Below are 18967 nucleotides of genomic sequence, written 5' to 3'. Positions count from 1 at the left end.
AGCGGCCGCGGGAGGCGTTTGCACGCATGCATTTTGATGCTGGTTGTTAGGTGAATGCATGTAGTCCAAAATGCCCGACTGCTGTGCCGCAGCGGACTGTAAGCAGAGCACCAACCAGCCCGACATCGCCTTCTTCAGGTTCCCTCTGGACCCTGAGCGGTGAGTGCGGATCTCCGGCCGTGTTCTGGCGGCGCGTGTTGACCCTCACTCTGCTTATTTTCTTCCACAGAGCCCAGAACGGACCGTGCTAGCATCGCCTGCTAGTTAGCCAGCTAATTCCTCCTCTTTGATTCATTGAAGGCAGTGCAGCCTCTTCCTCCTCGACCTGCTCCCACATCTGAGCCTGTGGTCACCACACTGACCATTCAGGTCTCTTTAATCGAGGTTTGCAGGCACCAGCTGGTTACTAGCATGCGCATAAAGTCATTGATTTTAGCCTTAACTTTTGCATGACGACTGCAAGCAAAAGGTTTTGGTTCTCGCTCGCCATCATCAGGCCCTCCTCAAAATGGCAGGGGCTGAAAGGGGAACTCCACCGGCTTTTCAGAATTCCTGTATAATTAACTGGTTCAGATGTAAACAGAGTGGTTCAGAGTGGTTTGGTGTAAAAATGAAATTGTTCAGTGGTGGTGATAGGAATCAGACGTCCACCTCTAAAAGCTCCCTCACAGAAAGTTACTACATGAAATGGTTATGAATTCACTGCCTGATGTCCGAGTTATTGTCTTTACAGTAGTGTTGTGATAGTTTAGGCCAAAAACGTCCCAACTTTTCAGATTATCCACTGTTTTACCATCGTCAACATAAATATATAAACTCAGAAGACTCGTGTCGGTTCACTGGTGGTTTTGGATAGTAAATAAAATGTCTATTTGTGTTGTAGTCATGGCGACCCCTGGTTCCTGTCACCACCACTGTAAAGACATCTGAACCATCTCACACCAAACCTCTCTGAATCACTCTGTTTTAACTGTTTAATATGTGGATATTTTGAAAAATTGGTGGAGTTCCCCTTTAATTTTGAGCACTGTTTATGATGCAAATCTGTGCTATTCCTGGGTTTTATGAGACCTGTGCATGTGCACTTTTTGAAAATGAAGATTTTAAGTAATTTCTGTATGTTTGGTACAGGATTTTTGCGTATGAGCCAATAGTAATCAAGATCTGAAGACCTTTGTCCTCTCAACCATGCACAAGTATACACACCTTAAAAATAATGTCTCTTTGAGAGTGCTTTAGTAAAGGCAGTGGTTCTATTTAGAACCACAGAAGAACCACACAACTCTGCATACTTAAAAAATTCTTTGCATGGTGGAATGGCTCTTCAGAATGAGGGAGAATGTGTTTTATATGGTTATATATAGCGCCAAAAAGGGTGCTTTTATTGTTACATGCCTGATAATATAACAGAACTTTTTTTTTTTTAATAATATAAAGAACAACTTTTTAAAAAAAATTAGCATGCAAATGTTTCTATACAACTCATGGTTTTAAAGAACGCTTGAAGAACCATCTTTAAGTGTGTCCAGTGTGTCAGTGTGATGAAACAGCATTGCTCCAGGTCCTCTGTGCAACATATGCCCATAAATAGCATGTAGTGCAATTAGAAGATACCACAAAGATGTACAGTGACCTACACAAGAGTAAACAACAACAAATAAAATAACTGAATACATTAAATGTTCAATTGTGTGTAAACTATAAAATAGCATCATTCAAGTAAAAGCCCTTTACTAATAGCAATGTCCTGTGTGTTGTACCAGGAATGGATGCAGTGTCATGGAGTGGTAAATGTGGTGTGTCACTCCTAATTAATATGCTCATATAAAGAACACTGCTCTGGTTTTCTCTGTGATAAACAAAATGTTCAGACCATTTTTTGTCCTGTGTACATTTCTGTCCTTCTGAATGTCACTGGATCCTCTGGATAATGAGGTAGTTTAGTAGACTGAATATGAATGTTGCTACATACATACTACTAAAACATTCACAAGACAAAACGAGTTTATTTAGCTCGGAGCACAATAGCAGCAATATAGACGCTATTCATTTTTCCCCATGCAGAAAAATGGCTTTGTCCCGAAATTCCTAATATGGGCATGGCGCAGTCTATCGACACTCCAGGGAAAGATGTTGTCGTCTAGGGGAGATCAGTGCAGTTTTGGGTTATTTGAACCAGACAAGCCTTCCAACCTAAATACAGTGTGATTCAAAAAGATTGATCCGATTTCAAAATGATTTATTTCACTTGTAAATCATTACAGAACAATGCAGTGAACTGTAAATGGTTTAAATGAGCATAAAGTTTATTATGTAATTGTTCAAGGTCTCAGTATGAACCTCCTCCAGCTGTACAGACAACATTAACACTATAGTCAAACTCATCCCATACTGGATTGAGCATGTCGAGTGTCGCTGCACTCACGGCTCTTTCAGTGCGATTTCGGAGATCATCCAGTGTTGTGGAACCAACGGCGAACGCTCTGAGCTGTTGGAGCTTCACTGCCCACGAAAATCACACTGCACAGTTATGACTGATTCACTCTTATTGAAGTGGAAAACGCAGAACGCTTTCTGCTCAGGGGTCTCATCTCCTCTCAGACTGAAGGAGCCATCTTCCACTGACAGTCAGAGACTCTATGACCCCCTCTTTCAATTGGATTGTGATTGGTTCCTAGGCGACTCACGGTTGTAAAAATATCGCGCTTTGAAATCGGATGAATCTTTTTTAATCACCCTGTACATAAAAATGTTTGCATTAAAGTAAATGATTAATGGAAAGAAATCGCGTCAAACGCTGCTGAATTTATTTTAGAACAGCCGCACAAGAAAGCTGAATTATGTTCTTTCTGTAGGACACTTTTCATAAACTTGTGCCGACTTCAAAAAGAAATGAACTGTTTTTTAAATGTATATGGGGTGAGAGTCTCATTGTTTACTTTGGGGGTCTTCGTTGTAACAGCGTATTAGACTAACCCCCTTAGAGGGAGGCTCTATTTTAGCCTGGCTAGTCCAGTGCTGTATTACAGCCACCAAGACAGAGAAAATTATATAGAAGTGATTTCTGTGACCTGTAAGTTGGCAATCGAAGAACAGTCTTCAGGGTGAATCTGGAAACATATCTGTCTGATTGCTGCCGAGATTCACAGATGATGTTGATGGAGAACATGAGAAGGTGACCAGAAGCACGTTCTACTGAACTACGCAAAGTATCCTTGTGACGTTTTATCCTGTGTTAAACTGGCTAGAAAGCTGACCAGTGTTTTTCTCCTTTATTTCCAGATGCAAACAATGGGTGGGTAACTGTGGCAGACCAGACCTCCAGACTAAAACACCTGAATACTTACACAGAAACTTCAAACTTTGCTCGAAGCATTTTGATGCATCTTTGATACACAAGGAAGTAAGTACATATTTTATTAGCATTCATTTTTTCCTTAGAAACCTGGCAAGGTCATGTCACTTCTGGATCTCTGTGAATAGAAGAGCATTGTATATGGTTTTCTTTTTTGTGATCAAGAATTTTTATTGCACAAAACAACAAACAACAAGGGGATAGGGGGCAACAGACAACCAAAAAAAGAGACATAGACAGCAACAATGATCAAAGGTACAACATCACAAAATTAAATAAGGGATGAAATGTCCACATTCAACGTATACCTTGCAGGAAATCCAAAATACGTAACACAAAAGTTTGCCATGTTTCAACAGTCATGTGCTTAGCATGGTTAAGTCGCGCAGCCGTACATTCAAGTTTTGCTACGTTAAGTAAATTAACAGCCCAGAATGATTCCAAGTGAAGTCCAGGTGTGATCCAGTTTTGTAGGATTGTCTTTTTAGCAGCAGTAAATCCAGAAAACAATAGTTTACTCTGTATAACCTTTAGCCCTATATTGGAGTTGTCATTCAAGAGACACAAACATGGGTCATAATTATATTCAATTTCCAGTAAATCAGACAACACTGAATTGACACATTTCTGGAATTTTTCAATGAAGGGCCATTCCCAGAACATATGTAAAAATGTACCAGGAGCAGTGTTAGTACATATATGACAGTAATGGGTAGTTTGGAGCTTCATTTTAAATCTTCTATACGGTGTCAGGTATGCTCTATGAATAACCTTGAAATGAATAAGTTGATGTGCTAAATTTTTGGATGTTCTCTTAAGATTAGACTAAATAGTTCCCCATTCCGGAGTATAATTTAGGGCAGCAAGCTCTCTGTTCCATAATGCAGTAACTGAAAGAGGTTTCATAGTAGCTTCAGTCAACTTGCGATAGATAGCATTGTATATGGTTTTCTGATCTGTGCTAGCTAGTCAGCTGTTCCTGTTGTTGTGTAGTGCTGCTTTCTGATGTTGTTTTGTCCCTATTGTCCTATTTGTAATGTATATATTATGATGTTGCTGAAGGCCAGTTGATGCAGCCATATGTTTACACATTTTGTTTTGTTTTAGAGCGAGCTTAAGTCTATTTTGAAGGATGATGCAGTTCCAACTATATTTAACTTCACAACCAACAAAGACGGCACACAGAGGAGCAGCAGAAAAAGAACAAAACAAACGGTGAGTTCAGTAGAACCTACTGAACACTACAGTTTTAATATTTGCTTTACGTATTCACCCGCTTTGCTTTTTCAAATCCGATTCAAAACAAGAAAGACATCAGTGCAAACACAAACATGACTCAGCTAGAAATGTGTTTTGGGACATTTCCACACCTGTCTGGTTTGGTGCGGATTAATTAAAGCTTTCCTGTAGTTTGGCTTGTTATGACTGGTGAGCTCAGGGCACCTGGGGGGCATTTCGCAAAGAAGGACTTCTTGGTCGGCCAGATAACATGAGCCCGAAGATGAGGACTGTCCAATAGGAATGTCCCTTAGCTCTTTTTCCCTATTGGACAGGCTTGACTTTGGGCTTAAGTTGTCTAGCTAACTGAGAAATACTGCTTTGTGTAATACTTGGGTCCACACCAAACAACTGAACAGTGGTCTGCCAAAAATTGTCAATCTGATTCAGTTTACTGCATGTGGGAGTGTGTTTTTCAGTGATGAACTCAATGCTATTTGTTTTTGGGAAGTGTCCCGCACTTTGATAAAAAGAGCCAGTCTGTAAAGCTGCCCGTTCTTTTCAGTTTATGTGTTGCTTGAGCAGAGTTCTACATAATAATTGTGATTTTTGCCAGATTTTACCAGTGATTTCAAAAATGTTTGTTACGTTTATGTGGCTTTCAGTTTTAAGTTTGTAGGTTTCTCCACATTCAGAGATATAGTAGTGTTATCCCTGATAGTAAGAGGATAGTGGACCACTTTTGGCCTGCTGATGGCAAAGCTGGTGGTCCACTAGCGTTTTGTTTAGCGTTTTCCGGCTGTCCCACCGGTGGCTAAGAGTATTAGACAAAATTCCACTTACCATTGCTCATTTTCCACTCAGTCTGATTTACTTTTCCTTCCTTCCTTCCTTCCATCCTTTCTTTAGTTGTATTTTGTAAATTAGTTGAGTAAACAATTTTAATCTAGCTCAGCATCAGCAACAACAGTTCTTCTAAAATCATTTTACATTAGGTCTAGTCATTTTTCTCTCAGTTGTTTGTAATATTTGTCTGTTTATTTTGTAAAATAAGTGTGTGTATTTAAAATCTGTTTGAGGAGATTAAAAACTAGTTAGAGCTTGTATGCAGGACAGTAATCTGGGTGGTCCGAGGGTGGACCAGCAGTGGCAAACAGTCAGCGGGGTGCCGACCTTATCAAGCGTGTTAACCAATATATGCTTGCTATCTGGGATGAGTGGAAGTAACAGACCTCCTTTATAATGTCTCTGGTTTTGTTCAGATAGCAAACATTGCTAGCTAACTCTGAAAAAGATTAAACCTTATTTAGGCAGTAGTGGTAAGAAATATTGAAACATTTCGTGAATTTCACATAACAAAAATGGTGACCAAGTATGTTAGTTTATCTGTCGTAATGTGAAACCAACTGAACTAAACAAAAACCCAAACTCCGGGGTGAGCTTTAGCAAACAAATCAGGTGTGGAAACAGCCTTAGATTGATGTTGATACACTGAAATAGCCATAGATTGCTTACTTACATGCAAGTAATACATAATGTATTGCCTGTTAGTCATTATTTTGATATAGTTGTGTTTCTCAGTGTGTGTTTGTTGGATCATAATGTCCATGTAAGCCAGAGAGAGAGTGTGATGTTCTGATTTGATAAGTTATGCTACTCCAAATATATTTGACCTTTATAATGTGAAGAATTCAGTAGTGAATTCTATGATCAAGTCTCAACAACTCATTACAAAGTAATACAGAAGTGTGGCTGCATATTTAAAGCGTATTCCTTCGTATCTGTGTTTTCAGGTTGCCGAGGATCCTGTCAAAGCAAAAAAGACAAAAGGTTGGTAATGCAAAATTTGGTTACAGATGTTATGTGCATGAAGAAAAGACTAATAAATATGTACTTCTCTTCAGGTAATACACAGGCTGCAGTTCCACAGCAGACAGTGGAAGAAGACCCAGGAGAAAACAGTGTGACACAGAATCCTCCGTTGGATGAACCAGAGAAGGATGATCCTGCTACTTCCAAAGCCAAGGAAACTCTGAAAGTTTACTTCAAGGAAACTTTAGCTTTCACTGGCTTCAGCATTGGCAACAATGCTGCGAAGTCGATGGGGAGTGGTCCTGTTGGACAGCTAACGGTCAACCCCATCTGTGCAGAAAAAATTGATTCAAAAGACGTGCTGAACTTAGGAGAGGATGTGATGCGCGAGGAGATCCGTAACAGTTTGCGCTTGGCCCGCTTCTTCTCCATTCTTCTTCAAGATAAAACAAACATAGAGGGCAAAGATCAGATCCCGGTGTTCACACGCACTGTCACCAATGACGGCTTTCCACAGAAGCACCTGATGGGATTTCTGCCCTGTGACGTAGACTCGGACAGTCTGTTCCACATGCTAGTGTCTGAGATTCGTGGCAAATGGGGACTGCGGATGGAGCACTGTCGAGGTTTCACTTACCTGACGACAGGTAGCCTGTGTCAGAAGCTGAAAGAGCTTTCTTGTAGAATGCTGAGGGATTTCCCACAAGTCGTTCTTGCGCCCAGTGACCCTTATGCATTCAACATGTGGCTAATTCGTTCCCTGCCGGTGCTTCCCATACAGGAGGTGGTTGATACTGTAGAAGAAGTTGCTGCCATGTTGAGGCAGTCTGAGACACTGATGAAAAAACTACATGCCAAGATAACTACAGCATATGGTCACATCAAAGGTGAGGTGGATCGTGTAAAAGAGGCCTGCCAGAACAACTGGGAATACGGCACCGATGCCTTCCAGACCATGTTGGACATTCTGGAGCCACTTCTGAACAGCATAGGAGAAATGTGCACTAGCGCTTTGTCTGAGGCGGACACGGCAATTGTGGAACAGCTGCTCAAGCTGAAAGACAAGCTAAAGAATTTCAACTTCATCATCTCCCTGGTGGTTCTGAAGAACACTCTGTGTTGCGTGAGCATTCTGAATCCTAGCCTTAGAGGCATAATCAGCATCAGCAGTACTTTGCAATACACCATCTCCAATGCCTTAAAGCTGCTCAACAAACACTTGCAGGAGATTCCTATATTCCACAGAAAGTGGTTCTCTGACGCAGTGGGTCGGGCCAAAAAGCTGGGAGTGCCAGTCACTCTCCCGGTGGACACTGCCACTAATGGAGATGGCGAGGCAAAACCCCAACCCTCAGCAGAAGATTACTACAGGGAAACACTGAGCAAGATGATCCTGCAGTATCTCATCGATGAGGTCAAGAGGGTCCTGGGCATTGAGATGGTCAGAATCTTAAGATGGCTATCTTTAGTGCCGTCATACATGGCTGACCACAATTTCAGCATCCGCAAAGACAAGGTGGCTGATGCTAACCTGAACAACCTGGCACGCCCAGACTCCTTCTATGATGAGCTGGGCTGCTGGGAGGTGAAGTGGAGGCACGCCAGCAAGCGGAGAATCCTGCCCACCAGTGTCTTTGCCACCTTGAAAATCCCAGACATTGGCTTCTATCCCAATGTGCAGAGCCTGCTGAGAGTTCTAGGTTCGATTCCTTGTATTAATGCAGATGCAGATGTGTATGGACAGTATGACATGGTTTTGGACAGATATCATTCCTACATGAAGGAGGTGCCAGCAGAGAAGCGACTGTGCAACATGGCATTTGTTTATGTCAATCAAGATGTACACTTCAACATTGAGGATATGGTGCAGTCATATGTGGAAAATCATCCGGACATTCTGCAGCTGCTTTGTAAGGTAATTAGACTGCTTATTTCTCAGATTTATAGTTTATGGCGTAGTAAAACTGGACCATTCATATCAGAGTGTATTAGGGTGTTTTTCCACTGCACATTCAAAAACAAGAACTGACCCAAGCAGGAACTTTTTGAACTTGGGATACAATTGTCTTTTCCTTATTTTACGCCTCTCCAGCATTGTAATTAGCTACCTTGCTTGCTGGTTGAGCAAATGGGCAAAAACACTTGTTCTGTGGTGGCTAGCGTAAATATCAACAGTGTTAGTGTGACCTTAGCAATCAACACATCAACGTACCATTCCAGTTTACATTCAGGTGCTCTTATTGGTAATTTAATAGTACTTGATGATATTGTCTTCACCTAGGAGACTAAAGAATTTGCTAAATCATTGTCTGCTTCAGCTGCAAGTATTGCCAGAGACAGAGAACACCCTCAAATACCTTTAGGTCCTGTTGGTACCGTCTGGATTAGGCACCAAAATCCGTAAAACTGGGACTTCTTGTGCTGGACCAATGGAAAAAGCAGTTTTCTGGTGCCAAAAGTTATGGTACCTTGTAGTGGATAAGTGACCATAGTGTGAGCTGTAAACTAAAATGAGGCTCTATGCATTCATATAATCATTGATTGACTGACCCAGATATTCTTGCTTTGTGGAGTTTGATGAATGTAGGCCAGTGAGGTGTATTTATGTGACATGTTTAATTGTTAATTCTGTGATTGTTAATTGATCACTTATTGCTACTGTATTAGTCACACAGTGTATGATTCATAATGCAGCCTCCTTTTGTGTTCTCAGGACGAAGTGATGGAAGTTCAACCTTCAGGTAAAGCTTGTTATTTAAAAAAAGAAAAAAAAACTAACTCTCACCAGCTAAAGTACTATTGGGGTGGGACTGGCTCTACATGGGGAGGTGGGGCTAATGTCATTTTACCACAGGATGTCTGTAATGTTGTAATTTGAGTGAAATAAGAAATCTTGGCTTGTTGAAAAAGTTGACTACTCAAGAGTGGCTACTGAATTTACAAGCTGCCATCACACCAAAAATGTTTCGTACGGCTGCTCACAAGTCCAGACATTTAATTTAATAGTGAGTTTGTTTACCCTAACAATTTACATAGCATTGTTGTTATTTCGGGAATTTACAGCCAACAGTCGCTGATATATAAAATTAAGCTTTGTCACTTTTCATGGATTAATGTTCAGAGTCCTATGCTTGAGGAGGACTGTATACGTCGTCTTGATTTGAGCCATAGAGAATACAAATACAATACTTCTTTGAGTGCCTCTATATTTTGGAAAACAGCAAAAGCTCCTTTTCCACAGGATATGATGGAATATTTACTGACGGCAATTTGCACTGGATTAATTTAACCTATAAAGTGCCACATACTTTACTGATACAGGGATGCATAGTCTGTAAAAATTACAGACATGCTTGTTTTTGGATACCTAATTGTTGAGAAACTGAAAATTATCACATAACCACATACATAACCACCTCAACATGTAAAACTAATCCTTCTTAATAGTAATTAATTCTCATGTTGCTTACACTGTTTGGGGAAAATATCTTATATAGGCTTATAAATATATGTACTAATTTTTTTCTTTACTTGAAAAAACTTAATTTTTTTATCTTTTATTTTTTTCAGCATCAGAAAACAATGCAAATGATGCTTCAAAGGAAGATATGGAGGAACCAAGAGAAATGACCTTGGATATGGAATTGGAGACACAGAAACCAGCTGATTGTACAGGGACTGATAAAGAGGCATTGAAGTCAGCCTTGCTGGCTGCGGTCACTGCAGCCTGCAACAGCCAAAGCAGGCAGTCTCAGGGAGGCCAGGAGGGAGAAGTTGAATATGTGACAAAATCAGAAATGAACGAAGTTTTGAAAGTATGCGAGGACGTGGTACGCGAAGGGGTTCTTTCTGAGGTCGGTAATTCTTTCTTCTCCTTGTTCATTGATCGGGCAGTGAGGTTAGGAGAAGGAGACTTTCTCCCCTTGTTTCTCAGGTTTGTGGATAGTTTTGATGTCATGCGGCTGGAGCTGCTGGGATTTGTGGATGCGAGCCTTGATACCGAATCTATGTGTGAGCGTCTTTTTGACGTTGTCACCAAAGAGTGGCGTCTTGATTTGAAATATTGCCGAGGCCAGGCTTATTTGGGTTCAGGTGAAGTCTCTTACAAGCTTAAGGCTTTCGCCTGCAAAGTACAAGAGATGCACCCTCTTGCAATATGCACTCACTGCTCTTGTTACTCTTTTAATACCTGGTGGTCAAGGTCTGTGCCTGTGGCCTCAGTCTGCCGAGCCATTGATACATTAGAGAAGATAGTGTTGTTTTTCAGCAGCATGCCTGAACTGGAAAAAGAGCTAGACCAGGTCTTAGCTGTTGGTCTAAGGGAGAGCTATGAGAAAGTCCACGAACTTCAAGGGACATTCTGTTCCTCTTGGTTAGAGAAGCATGACTCTTATGATGTGTTTGCTCTGATTCTGGAACCATTAGCACAGTGTCTAGAGTCCTTCCAGAGCCACAGTCCACAGAGTTGGAGTTTGTCCGTAATTAACCAAGCCAAGAAACTCCTGCAACTGATTCGGGACTTTGATTTCATTGTAGCTTTAGTTGCCCTGAAGAACGTCTCATCCTTCACCAGAGAACTGAGTGCGGCACTACAGAAAGATCATTTTAGTGCTGCCTCACAGCTCTGCCAAATCAGTGGCATTGTAGCCACACTCAACCGAGTCAAGACCAACATCAAAGTATTCCACCAAAACTGGTTTGATGAAGCCTGTGCCTTTGCTCAAAACCTGGGTGTGCAGATTAAAGTGCCTGATGGTGTAACCTTTCCAAGGGACAGCCTGCTAAAACCAGGCGGATACTACAAAGATGTAGTCAGCCTCCCCTTAGTTGACCACCTTATCAACTCTGTCAAAGATCATTTCTCTGATGACCACAAAGAGGCACTCAACTTCTTATCCCTTGTCCCGTGTTCTGTGACCGTCAGCTACACTTTTGAAAGCCTGAAGTCAAAGCCTCCTTTATATGTCGGTGACCTTCCAGACCCTGACAACTTCTTCACAGAGTTGTCTTGCTGGAAGGTAAAATGGAAGACCAAAGTGGTCTCTCCGACTATACCGGACACTATTTTTCAGACTCTTCGCTTACCAATCATGCAGTACTTTGCCAACATTAACACATTGCTAAAGATCATGTGTGTCTTGCCAAGCACTGCACTGGAATACTGTGGGGAAGTGAAGCGCCATAAAATGTTTCAAGACTACTTGAGGAACACCTATGCCAAAGACAGGTCTCCATGTTTAGCCATGCTGCAGGTGGGCGCAAACTTCAACAGGGATCTGGACAGGATGGTAACCCAGTGCTTGAAAGTCACTCCAAAAACACTGGAGGGCATCTGCCTGGTAAGGTCCTTTTTTTGTTTGTTTAACTGATAATCATCATAGTAATCAAAGTATGGATTGTTAAATTTTTTGTTTTTTTCATACTGCTTCAACATTGTTTTTTTACACAGGACAAAGAGTCTAAAAGTCTCCTGAGGAATTCTGAAGTAAAGGAAGGTTTGTCATTCTATTATCTGTTTCAGCTTGCTTCTGGTTTTAGAATTCTTGAACCTAAACCATAAAATATTGTATTGCAACTTCTGCTGTGAATGATTAGCAACTACAAACAGGAAATGTTGTTTTGAAGATATTTAGAGTTTTCAGTTCTTAATCTTTTTAATTCTATGCCTGAACACATTCACAAAGTGATCCAGTCAAGCTGTTGGTCTATTGTTTTACAGTAGATAACCACAAAGATGAGGTAGAGGAGATGGACACTCAGCAGGTTTGAAAATTTAAGTTGTTAGCATATTTTTCTCTTGCTTTTGTAATGGTTTTGAGCTGTCATTAACTTTTTTATACCCTTTAAATTGATTTGAAAACAGATCTTCCCCAAGGACAAAGCATCTGAAATATTCCCAGAACGTAATGATGTAAAGGCAGAAGGTATGAGCCCCCAGCCCTCTCACAAAAATAACCTCACATTAGTTTTTAAGATTATATTAAATCTTCATGGTAATATGTATGTGTATGTGTTTCTGTCCTGCACTTAACACATTTTTAAACACATTGTTTTTGTAATTTTAATGCTTACTGAAATATTTAATAGGTGCTTAATTTTCTTGTAGATAACTACAAAGGTGCTGTAGAAGAAATGGACACTCAGCCAGTGTCAGAAGCACTTATGACAGAACAGCAGGTGAAGCCTTTGGATGAGAATGGCCACGCTGGCAAACCTGCGGACAATCTTCAAAGCAGCGAGAGAGTCTTTAGAGTGGCAGCCAGAATGGCCCGGAGAAACTGCCTGTTTTTAGAACTTCCAAAGGAAGAGCAAGACTGCATCATTCAAGAGCTTAGCATGTGTCACTGGAGTCAGGAGAATATTAAGTGCTTATCAGATGGGGAAATATTGGAGAATTTTGTTAAGTCCATCAGGGAAACAATCCTCTGTGAAGTTCAAGAGTCCCCATTCTTTTCCATTATCACTGATAAAATGGTCTCGGTGGATGACAAGAAGTACTTCCCTGTCTTTGTCAGGTATGTTGATGATTGCACACCTAAAGTGGAGCTGTTAGGGTTCTTGCCCTTTGATGGAAGTGCTGATGCAGATGTTCAAGCCAAGACTCTTTCAGACACTCTCATAGAGGAATGGGGACTCCAGATGGGCTGCTGTCGTGGCCAGTCCTTCATGTGTATGGGTGCTAGTAGTCATAGTCTTAGAAAAATGTCATTAGACTTCTTGGCCAGCTATCCTCTTGCCATCAACACGCCTAGTGAGTCCTGTGGACTTGCCTATTGGCTGGCTGTAAGCCTTCATAATGACCCCATCACTAAGGTTCTTGGTGTGGTTGAGGACCTGTTACTTTTCTTTGATCAGTCACCAAGACTGCATATTGAGCTTTCCCAGACTATGGAGGGTCTCTTGAATACTCCTCGAGAAGCTCTTGCAGAGGTCCCAGAGACCTGTTTGTCGAGGTGGAAAAAAACTGAAGATTTCTTTGACATTTTGGTGGACATGCTAGAGGGAGTTCTCAGTTGCTTGGACTCTGTTAGTAACAATTCTAATGGTTCATGGAGTAATAGCATGTCAATACATGCCCTAATCCTCTCTACTGCCATTAGGGAGTCTGATTTTGTCATTCCTCTTGTGATCCTGAAAAATGCCTGTGCTCCACTACGTAATTGTAGCACGGTGTTCCGTTGTGGAAATCCAGCTGACATTATGTGTGAGCTGGAGAAGATCCCTCTTATAGTAGAGTCCCTGAGTAAGATGCTGGAGAATATAAATGCAGTGCATGCTGTCTGGTTTGAGGAGGCAGCACAGCTTGCTGCTAAAGTTGCTGGAGGACTGTCTTATCCAGAGGCAGTTGGCAGCTATGAGGCACCAGAGGTGGGCTACAGAGAAACAGTCAGCATACCTGTTCTGAGTGGTCTGATTGAAGAAATGAAGTTTAACTTTTCTGAATGTCACCTGAAGGCCCTCAAGGTTCTCTCGCTGCTTCCAACCTGCAACCCTCTGCCTATTTTTCCGGAGGCAACAGATAAACTCTACACCATCTATCAAAGTGATCTACCTGAACCAGACACAGTAGAAGATGACATAAATACCTGGGCTACTGCTTGGCGAGAAAAGTATCAAGACATCTCACCACCGGCCTCCATCTCTGAGACTCTCCATCATCCCGAGGCTAGAAGTCATCCTAATGTTACCGCCCTCCTCAAGCTTGTGGCTGTGCTACCTAGCATTAGCATGGAGTGTGATTTAATGAAGACCACTCTTAACTCTTTGAGATCCTTTCTCAGGAATGACATTGTCTGCAGGGGTAGTAAGACTGACACAGTAATGCTCCTTATGCATCGCAAGGCACTGCAGACTTTGGAGGATGTGATTGACAGGTGTATGGAAAATGACCCAGAGTGTCATGAGTTTCTCTGTCAGGTGTGTACCTAGGTTTGTACTGTATTATTTGCTCATTTTTTTAAGTGCTCATAAGTGTGTTGCTGGTGTTTTAAACTGGTATTCCATGTTCAAAACTGCAGATGAAACAGAACGTCTCCACTATGAGAATGGATGGTGGTATGTGTTTTATTTATTTATTTATTTATTTATTTTATTTATAATTTTTTTATATGATAATAAATGTCATGTGTTTATATTTCAAATGTGTTCTTTCACTAATGTTTTTAATTTTGCAGTCTAGCCTTCCCCAAATTGTTTTGCTACGTAGAAACAGTTCAGTTATGCTTTCTTAAAAATATAGCTGAAGTGTGTACAGAACCTACGCTTTTGGATTTGTAGTGAACTCTCTCTTTTCCCCAGAAGTTATTGCGTTTGCTTCAGAAGAAATAGCCATTAAGACTAATGGCTCTGGTGGTTCAGAGGAAGCACAGGACACAGCTCCATCCATCACAGAAGATCAGCCTGAAACAGCACTTCAATGTGACGTTAAAGGTGAGTGACAATCTGTATTGAAACATCCTATCGTAAGAACATTCGTTTATTCTTTAAGTGAGTTTAGGGAAACTACACTTTGTGGCTATATATTCTTATGGCTTGTTGTTGTTGTTGTTGTTGTTGTAATTTTTTTTGTTTATCTGTGTCTCCAGAACTCAGTCCTCCTGCACCAAATATCACTGTGACTCCAGAGGATAGTGCCATAGAAACAGATGATTCAACTGCTCTAGAGAGGAGGCAGGAGTCGACAACTACAGTTCTAGATGGCAGTGAAGGTTTGTCTGCAGTGAGTCCATTTGCAGAGGCAGCAGGACATCAGGATGTTTCAGAGGCAACAGCCCAGGATATCAGGGTTGTTACACTGGACCTCACAACTGTAGGGCAAGGTGTCACAACAGAGGCTGTAACAGTGGCAGCCCAGAATGTCTCCACAGAGCCCATCACTTCAGCCAAGGACATCAAAGAAGCAGTGCAAGATGTCACCACAGAATCTTACACAGCAGATGAGGTTGTCACTATAAATCTCACACCAGTAACTCAAGGCCTCACAACAGAAGTGGAAGACCAAAATGACACTACAGAATCTCTAACAGAAGGGACAACCCAGGATGTCACCACAGAACCTGTGACATCAGCCAAAGAAGCAGTGCAAGGTGTTGTCACAGAGGCTGTAACAGAATCGACAGCGGAAGAGGTCAACACAGGGTTTGTTACAGCATCTGAGGTTGTAACTGTGGAACTTGGAGCAGCACAGGTTATTTCCACAGAACCTGTATTGGAACTGTCATCTCAGGCTGTAGACCCTGTAACAACAGCCCAGGTTGTAACTTTACAACCTGTTACAGCAGCTGCAGATGTCACCTTGGAACTCTCACTAACACAGGACACACGAACCACAGAGCCTGTAATGGAAGAAACAGTCCAAGATGTCACCACAGATCCTCATGCAGCAGCAGAGGTTGTCCCCATGGAGTTCACTGAAGAAGCACAGGGTGCTGCTGTGCAGCATTCTGCTGACACAGCTTCTATAACAGAACAGCCAGCCCAGGGTGTAACTGCAGAGCTGGTTACAGTAGATGAGGATCTCACTTTGAACATTAGAGAAACACAGGGTATAACCCCAGACCCTGTAGTAGAACCAGCACCTCAAAATGTTGCTGTAATCCCTGTCATGGCAGTCCAGAATGAAACCACAGAGACTGTTAAAGCAGCTGAGGATGACGTTCTGGATCTATCGGAGACAACCCATAATATTAGTACAGAGGCTGCTATTGTTGCCAGTGTTTCAAAGGAGCTTGCAACGACTGAACAAGAAATGACCAAACCGGTCACAGCAGCTCGGGGGAACACCATTAAGCCAGCTGTTCCAGCAGAGTCTACAGTAGCAGTCCAGTATGTAACCACAGAACCTGATACAGCAGCTGAAGATGCCCCCATGGAGCTCACAGAAGTAGCACGGCATGCTGCTGCAGAGCCTCTAAAAGAACTGGCTGCCCAGTTTCTCACAACAGAGTCTGAAACAGTGGCTGAGGATGCCCCCATGGATCTTACAGAAGTAGCAGAGGGTGCTGCCACAGAGCCTGTAACGGAACTGGTAGCCCAGGATGTTGCAGCAGAGCCTATTGCAGCAGTTCAGGATGATCCCATGGATCTTACAGAAATAGCAGAGGGTGCTGCCACAGAGCCTGTTACGGAACTGGTAGCGCAGGATGTTGCAGCAGAGCCTATTGCAGCAGTTCAGGATGATCCCATGGATCTTACAGAAGTAGCAGAGGTTGCTGCTACAGAGCCTGTTACGGAACCGGTAGAACAGAATGTTGCAGCAGAGCCTATTGCAGCAGTCCAGGATGATCCCATGGACCTGTCAGAAGCAGCACAGATTGCTGCCACAGAACCGGTAACAGAACTGGCAGCTCAGAACGTCACCACAGAGCCTGTTGCATCAACTGTGGATGTTACACTGGATCTATCAAATACAACAGGTACTGTCAATACTGAGGCTACTGCTCTTGCCACTGTTGTTTCAGAAGAGCTTGTGAAAACTGAACAAGGTGATGTCACAGAGCCTATAACAGCATTCCCATGGGATTACCACTGAGGCAGATGCAGAAGCAAGTCGGGGTGTTAGTGTTGCTTTCACAACAGAAGTCCAAGATCTAACCCTGAAGCAAGTAAAAATGCAGGAAGTCTCCCTGGAGCAAGTTAAAGAAACACAGTGTGTCATTAAAGAACGTGTAGCAGCGGCACCAGATGTTACCATGAGACCTACACAGGCTCAAGATGTGGCCATGGAGCCTGTAACTTTATTCCAGGGAATCTCTACTAAGCCCACGGCAGTAATTCAGGATATCGACAGTGCTCCTGATTCAGAAAGAGTGAGCATCACTACTAAGAGTATATCAGAAGTCTCTACAGAGCTCAGAGCAGATGTGCAAGATGTCACCACAGAACCCACAGCAGGAGCCCTAGATACCCCAAGAGAGCCTATAGGAGAGCTTAGAGCAGATGTACAAAATGTTGCAACAAAATTCATAGCAGCCACTCTAGATATTGCCACAGAGCTTAAAGCAGATGTGCAAAATGTCACCTCAGAACCCACAGCAGCTGCCCTAGATATCCCCACAGAAGCCTTAGATACCCCCACAGAGTCTGTAGCAGAGAGAAGAACAGATGTGCAAAATGTCACCACAGAACCTATAGCAGCCATCCTAGATATCCCTACACAATCTGCAGTAATCTCAGATACTGTCACCCTGGAATCTGCAGCAGCACACCAGGGCAAGATTATTGAACCCACTGTTCCTACCCAGTGTGTTACTGTAGAGCCTGTGTTAGAAGGCCAGGGTGTTTCCATGAAACCCATAACAGCAGCCCCAGAGATCACCACAGAGCCTGCAACAATGGTCCAGGGTGTTACCATGGAGCCCACAGCAGCAGTCCAAGGTGTTAACATGGAGTCTGTTCCACCAGAGCATCTCAACAGCATAGAATCTGTTGCAGAGGATGTAACAGCTACTGAGACTGTTGGCATGGATACCACAGAAGTTCAGGATGTTGTCTCAGAACCCATAGTAATGGTCCAGGGTGTCCCCACAGAATCCAGCATAGTATCCCAGGATGTCACTGCGCACCCTGCTGCAATATCTGAAGATGTGACCATGGAACCTGCAGCAACAGAAGTTCAGGATGTAGTAATGGAGCCTGAGATAGAACCCCAAGAGGTCTCTGCAGAACCCACAACAGTAGCACAGGATATTACAATGGATCCTGATGCAGACGTCCAGGAGGTCAACATGGAGGCATGTCACTGAAGTTCAGGATGTTTCCATGCATGCTACAGAAGGCCGGGATATCTCCGTGGAGCCCATAGCAGCAGCCCAAGATACTGAGCTAAAAGCTAAAGGTGAAGATGTTACCACTCAGGCTATGTATTCAGCTGAGGATGACAGTAGTCAGTCCAAAGTGCATGCTCCTGATGACTTTGATAAGGCCAACCCTGTAGATCAAGATGACAAAGATAGGCAGCCCATAGTTCTCACTCAAGATAGTGTTTCCCAGGCTTCCACAACAACTCAAGCTGTGAGTAGTCAAGATTTTGCATCGCAAACTAATATATACAATAGTAAGACTGCAGGTGAGGATGTTTCTAACCAGGCCAAAGTAACTGTTCAGGATGGTATTGATCAGTCCTGTCCAATATCTCAAGATGGCCCAGATCATCCCAAAATAGTCACACAAGCAGCAGGTCAGGATAACCTGCACCAGCCTTCAGTAGCTGCACCTGACAGCACTGTACCCCATAAAGCAATCTTGTCTTTCTATGATGGCCCTGCTCAAGAGGCATTTCTCGAAGAACATTCAAATTCAAGGTATTTTTCCATCATATTTGATCAACAGGTGGAGATTGAAGGCAATCCATATATTCCTGTGGGTGTCTGCTATTTCGACAAACAGACATTATGTGAGGATACATTAGCTTTTGTCCCCCTTGACAAGGACATTAATGTCTTCATGGATTCTGTGACAACAGCACTGTCTGAAAAGTGTGGTTTGAATTTGGCTTTTTGTCGAGGGCAAAGCTTACTGACTGTAGGTATTGCAGGTGCACAGGTGAGAGCAGTGGCAGCATTGTTGTCACAGAGGTACCCA

At 42.5% G+C, this 18967-nt stretch overlaps 1 protein-coding gene across 3 annotated transcripts; it reads left to right on the top strand.

The window, feature by feature from the left end:
- The first annotated feature begins 20 nt into the window (after nt 1-20).
- On the top strand, nt 21-16993 carry si:dkey-250d21.1. 3 transcript variants are annotated; one of them, XM_036594421.1, is made up of 14 exons: nt 21-159; nt 3283-3403; nt 4463-4570; nt 6367-6403; nt 6478-8300; nt 9099-9126; nt 9956-11724; nt 11835-11880; nt 12108-12148; nt 12249-12309; nt 12492-14302; nt 14404-14440; nt 14684-14815; nt 14971-16993. In XM_036594421.1, exons 1-14 carry the CDS (start codon nt 71-73, stop codon nt 16914-16916), a joined length of 8049 nt encoding a protein of 2682 aa, XP_036450314.1. In that variant the 5' UTR covers nt 21-70; the 3' UTR covers nt 16917-16993. The 3 variants fall into 3 exon arrangements, with proteins under 3 accessions (XP_036450314.1, XP_036450315.1, XP_036450313.1); XM_036594422.1 differs by having other exon boundaries at nt 12105-12148; nt 14687-14815; XM_036594420.1 differs by having other exon boundaries at nt 12105-12148.
- Nucleotides 16994-18967: the final 1974 nt, after the last annotated feature.

This window comes from Colossoma macropomum, unplaced genomic scaffold (assembly GCF_904425465.1).
Source record: "Colossoma macropomum unplaced genomic scaffold, Colossoma_macropomum, whole genome shotgun sequence".
Classification (NCBI taxonomy): domain Eukaryota; kingdom Metazoa; phylum Chordata; class Actinopteri; order Characiformes; family Serrasalmidae; genus Colossoma; species Colossoma macropomum.
This window is presented reverse-complemented; position numbering and strand designations above follow the sequence as displayed.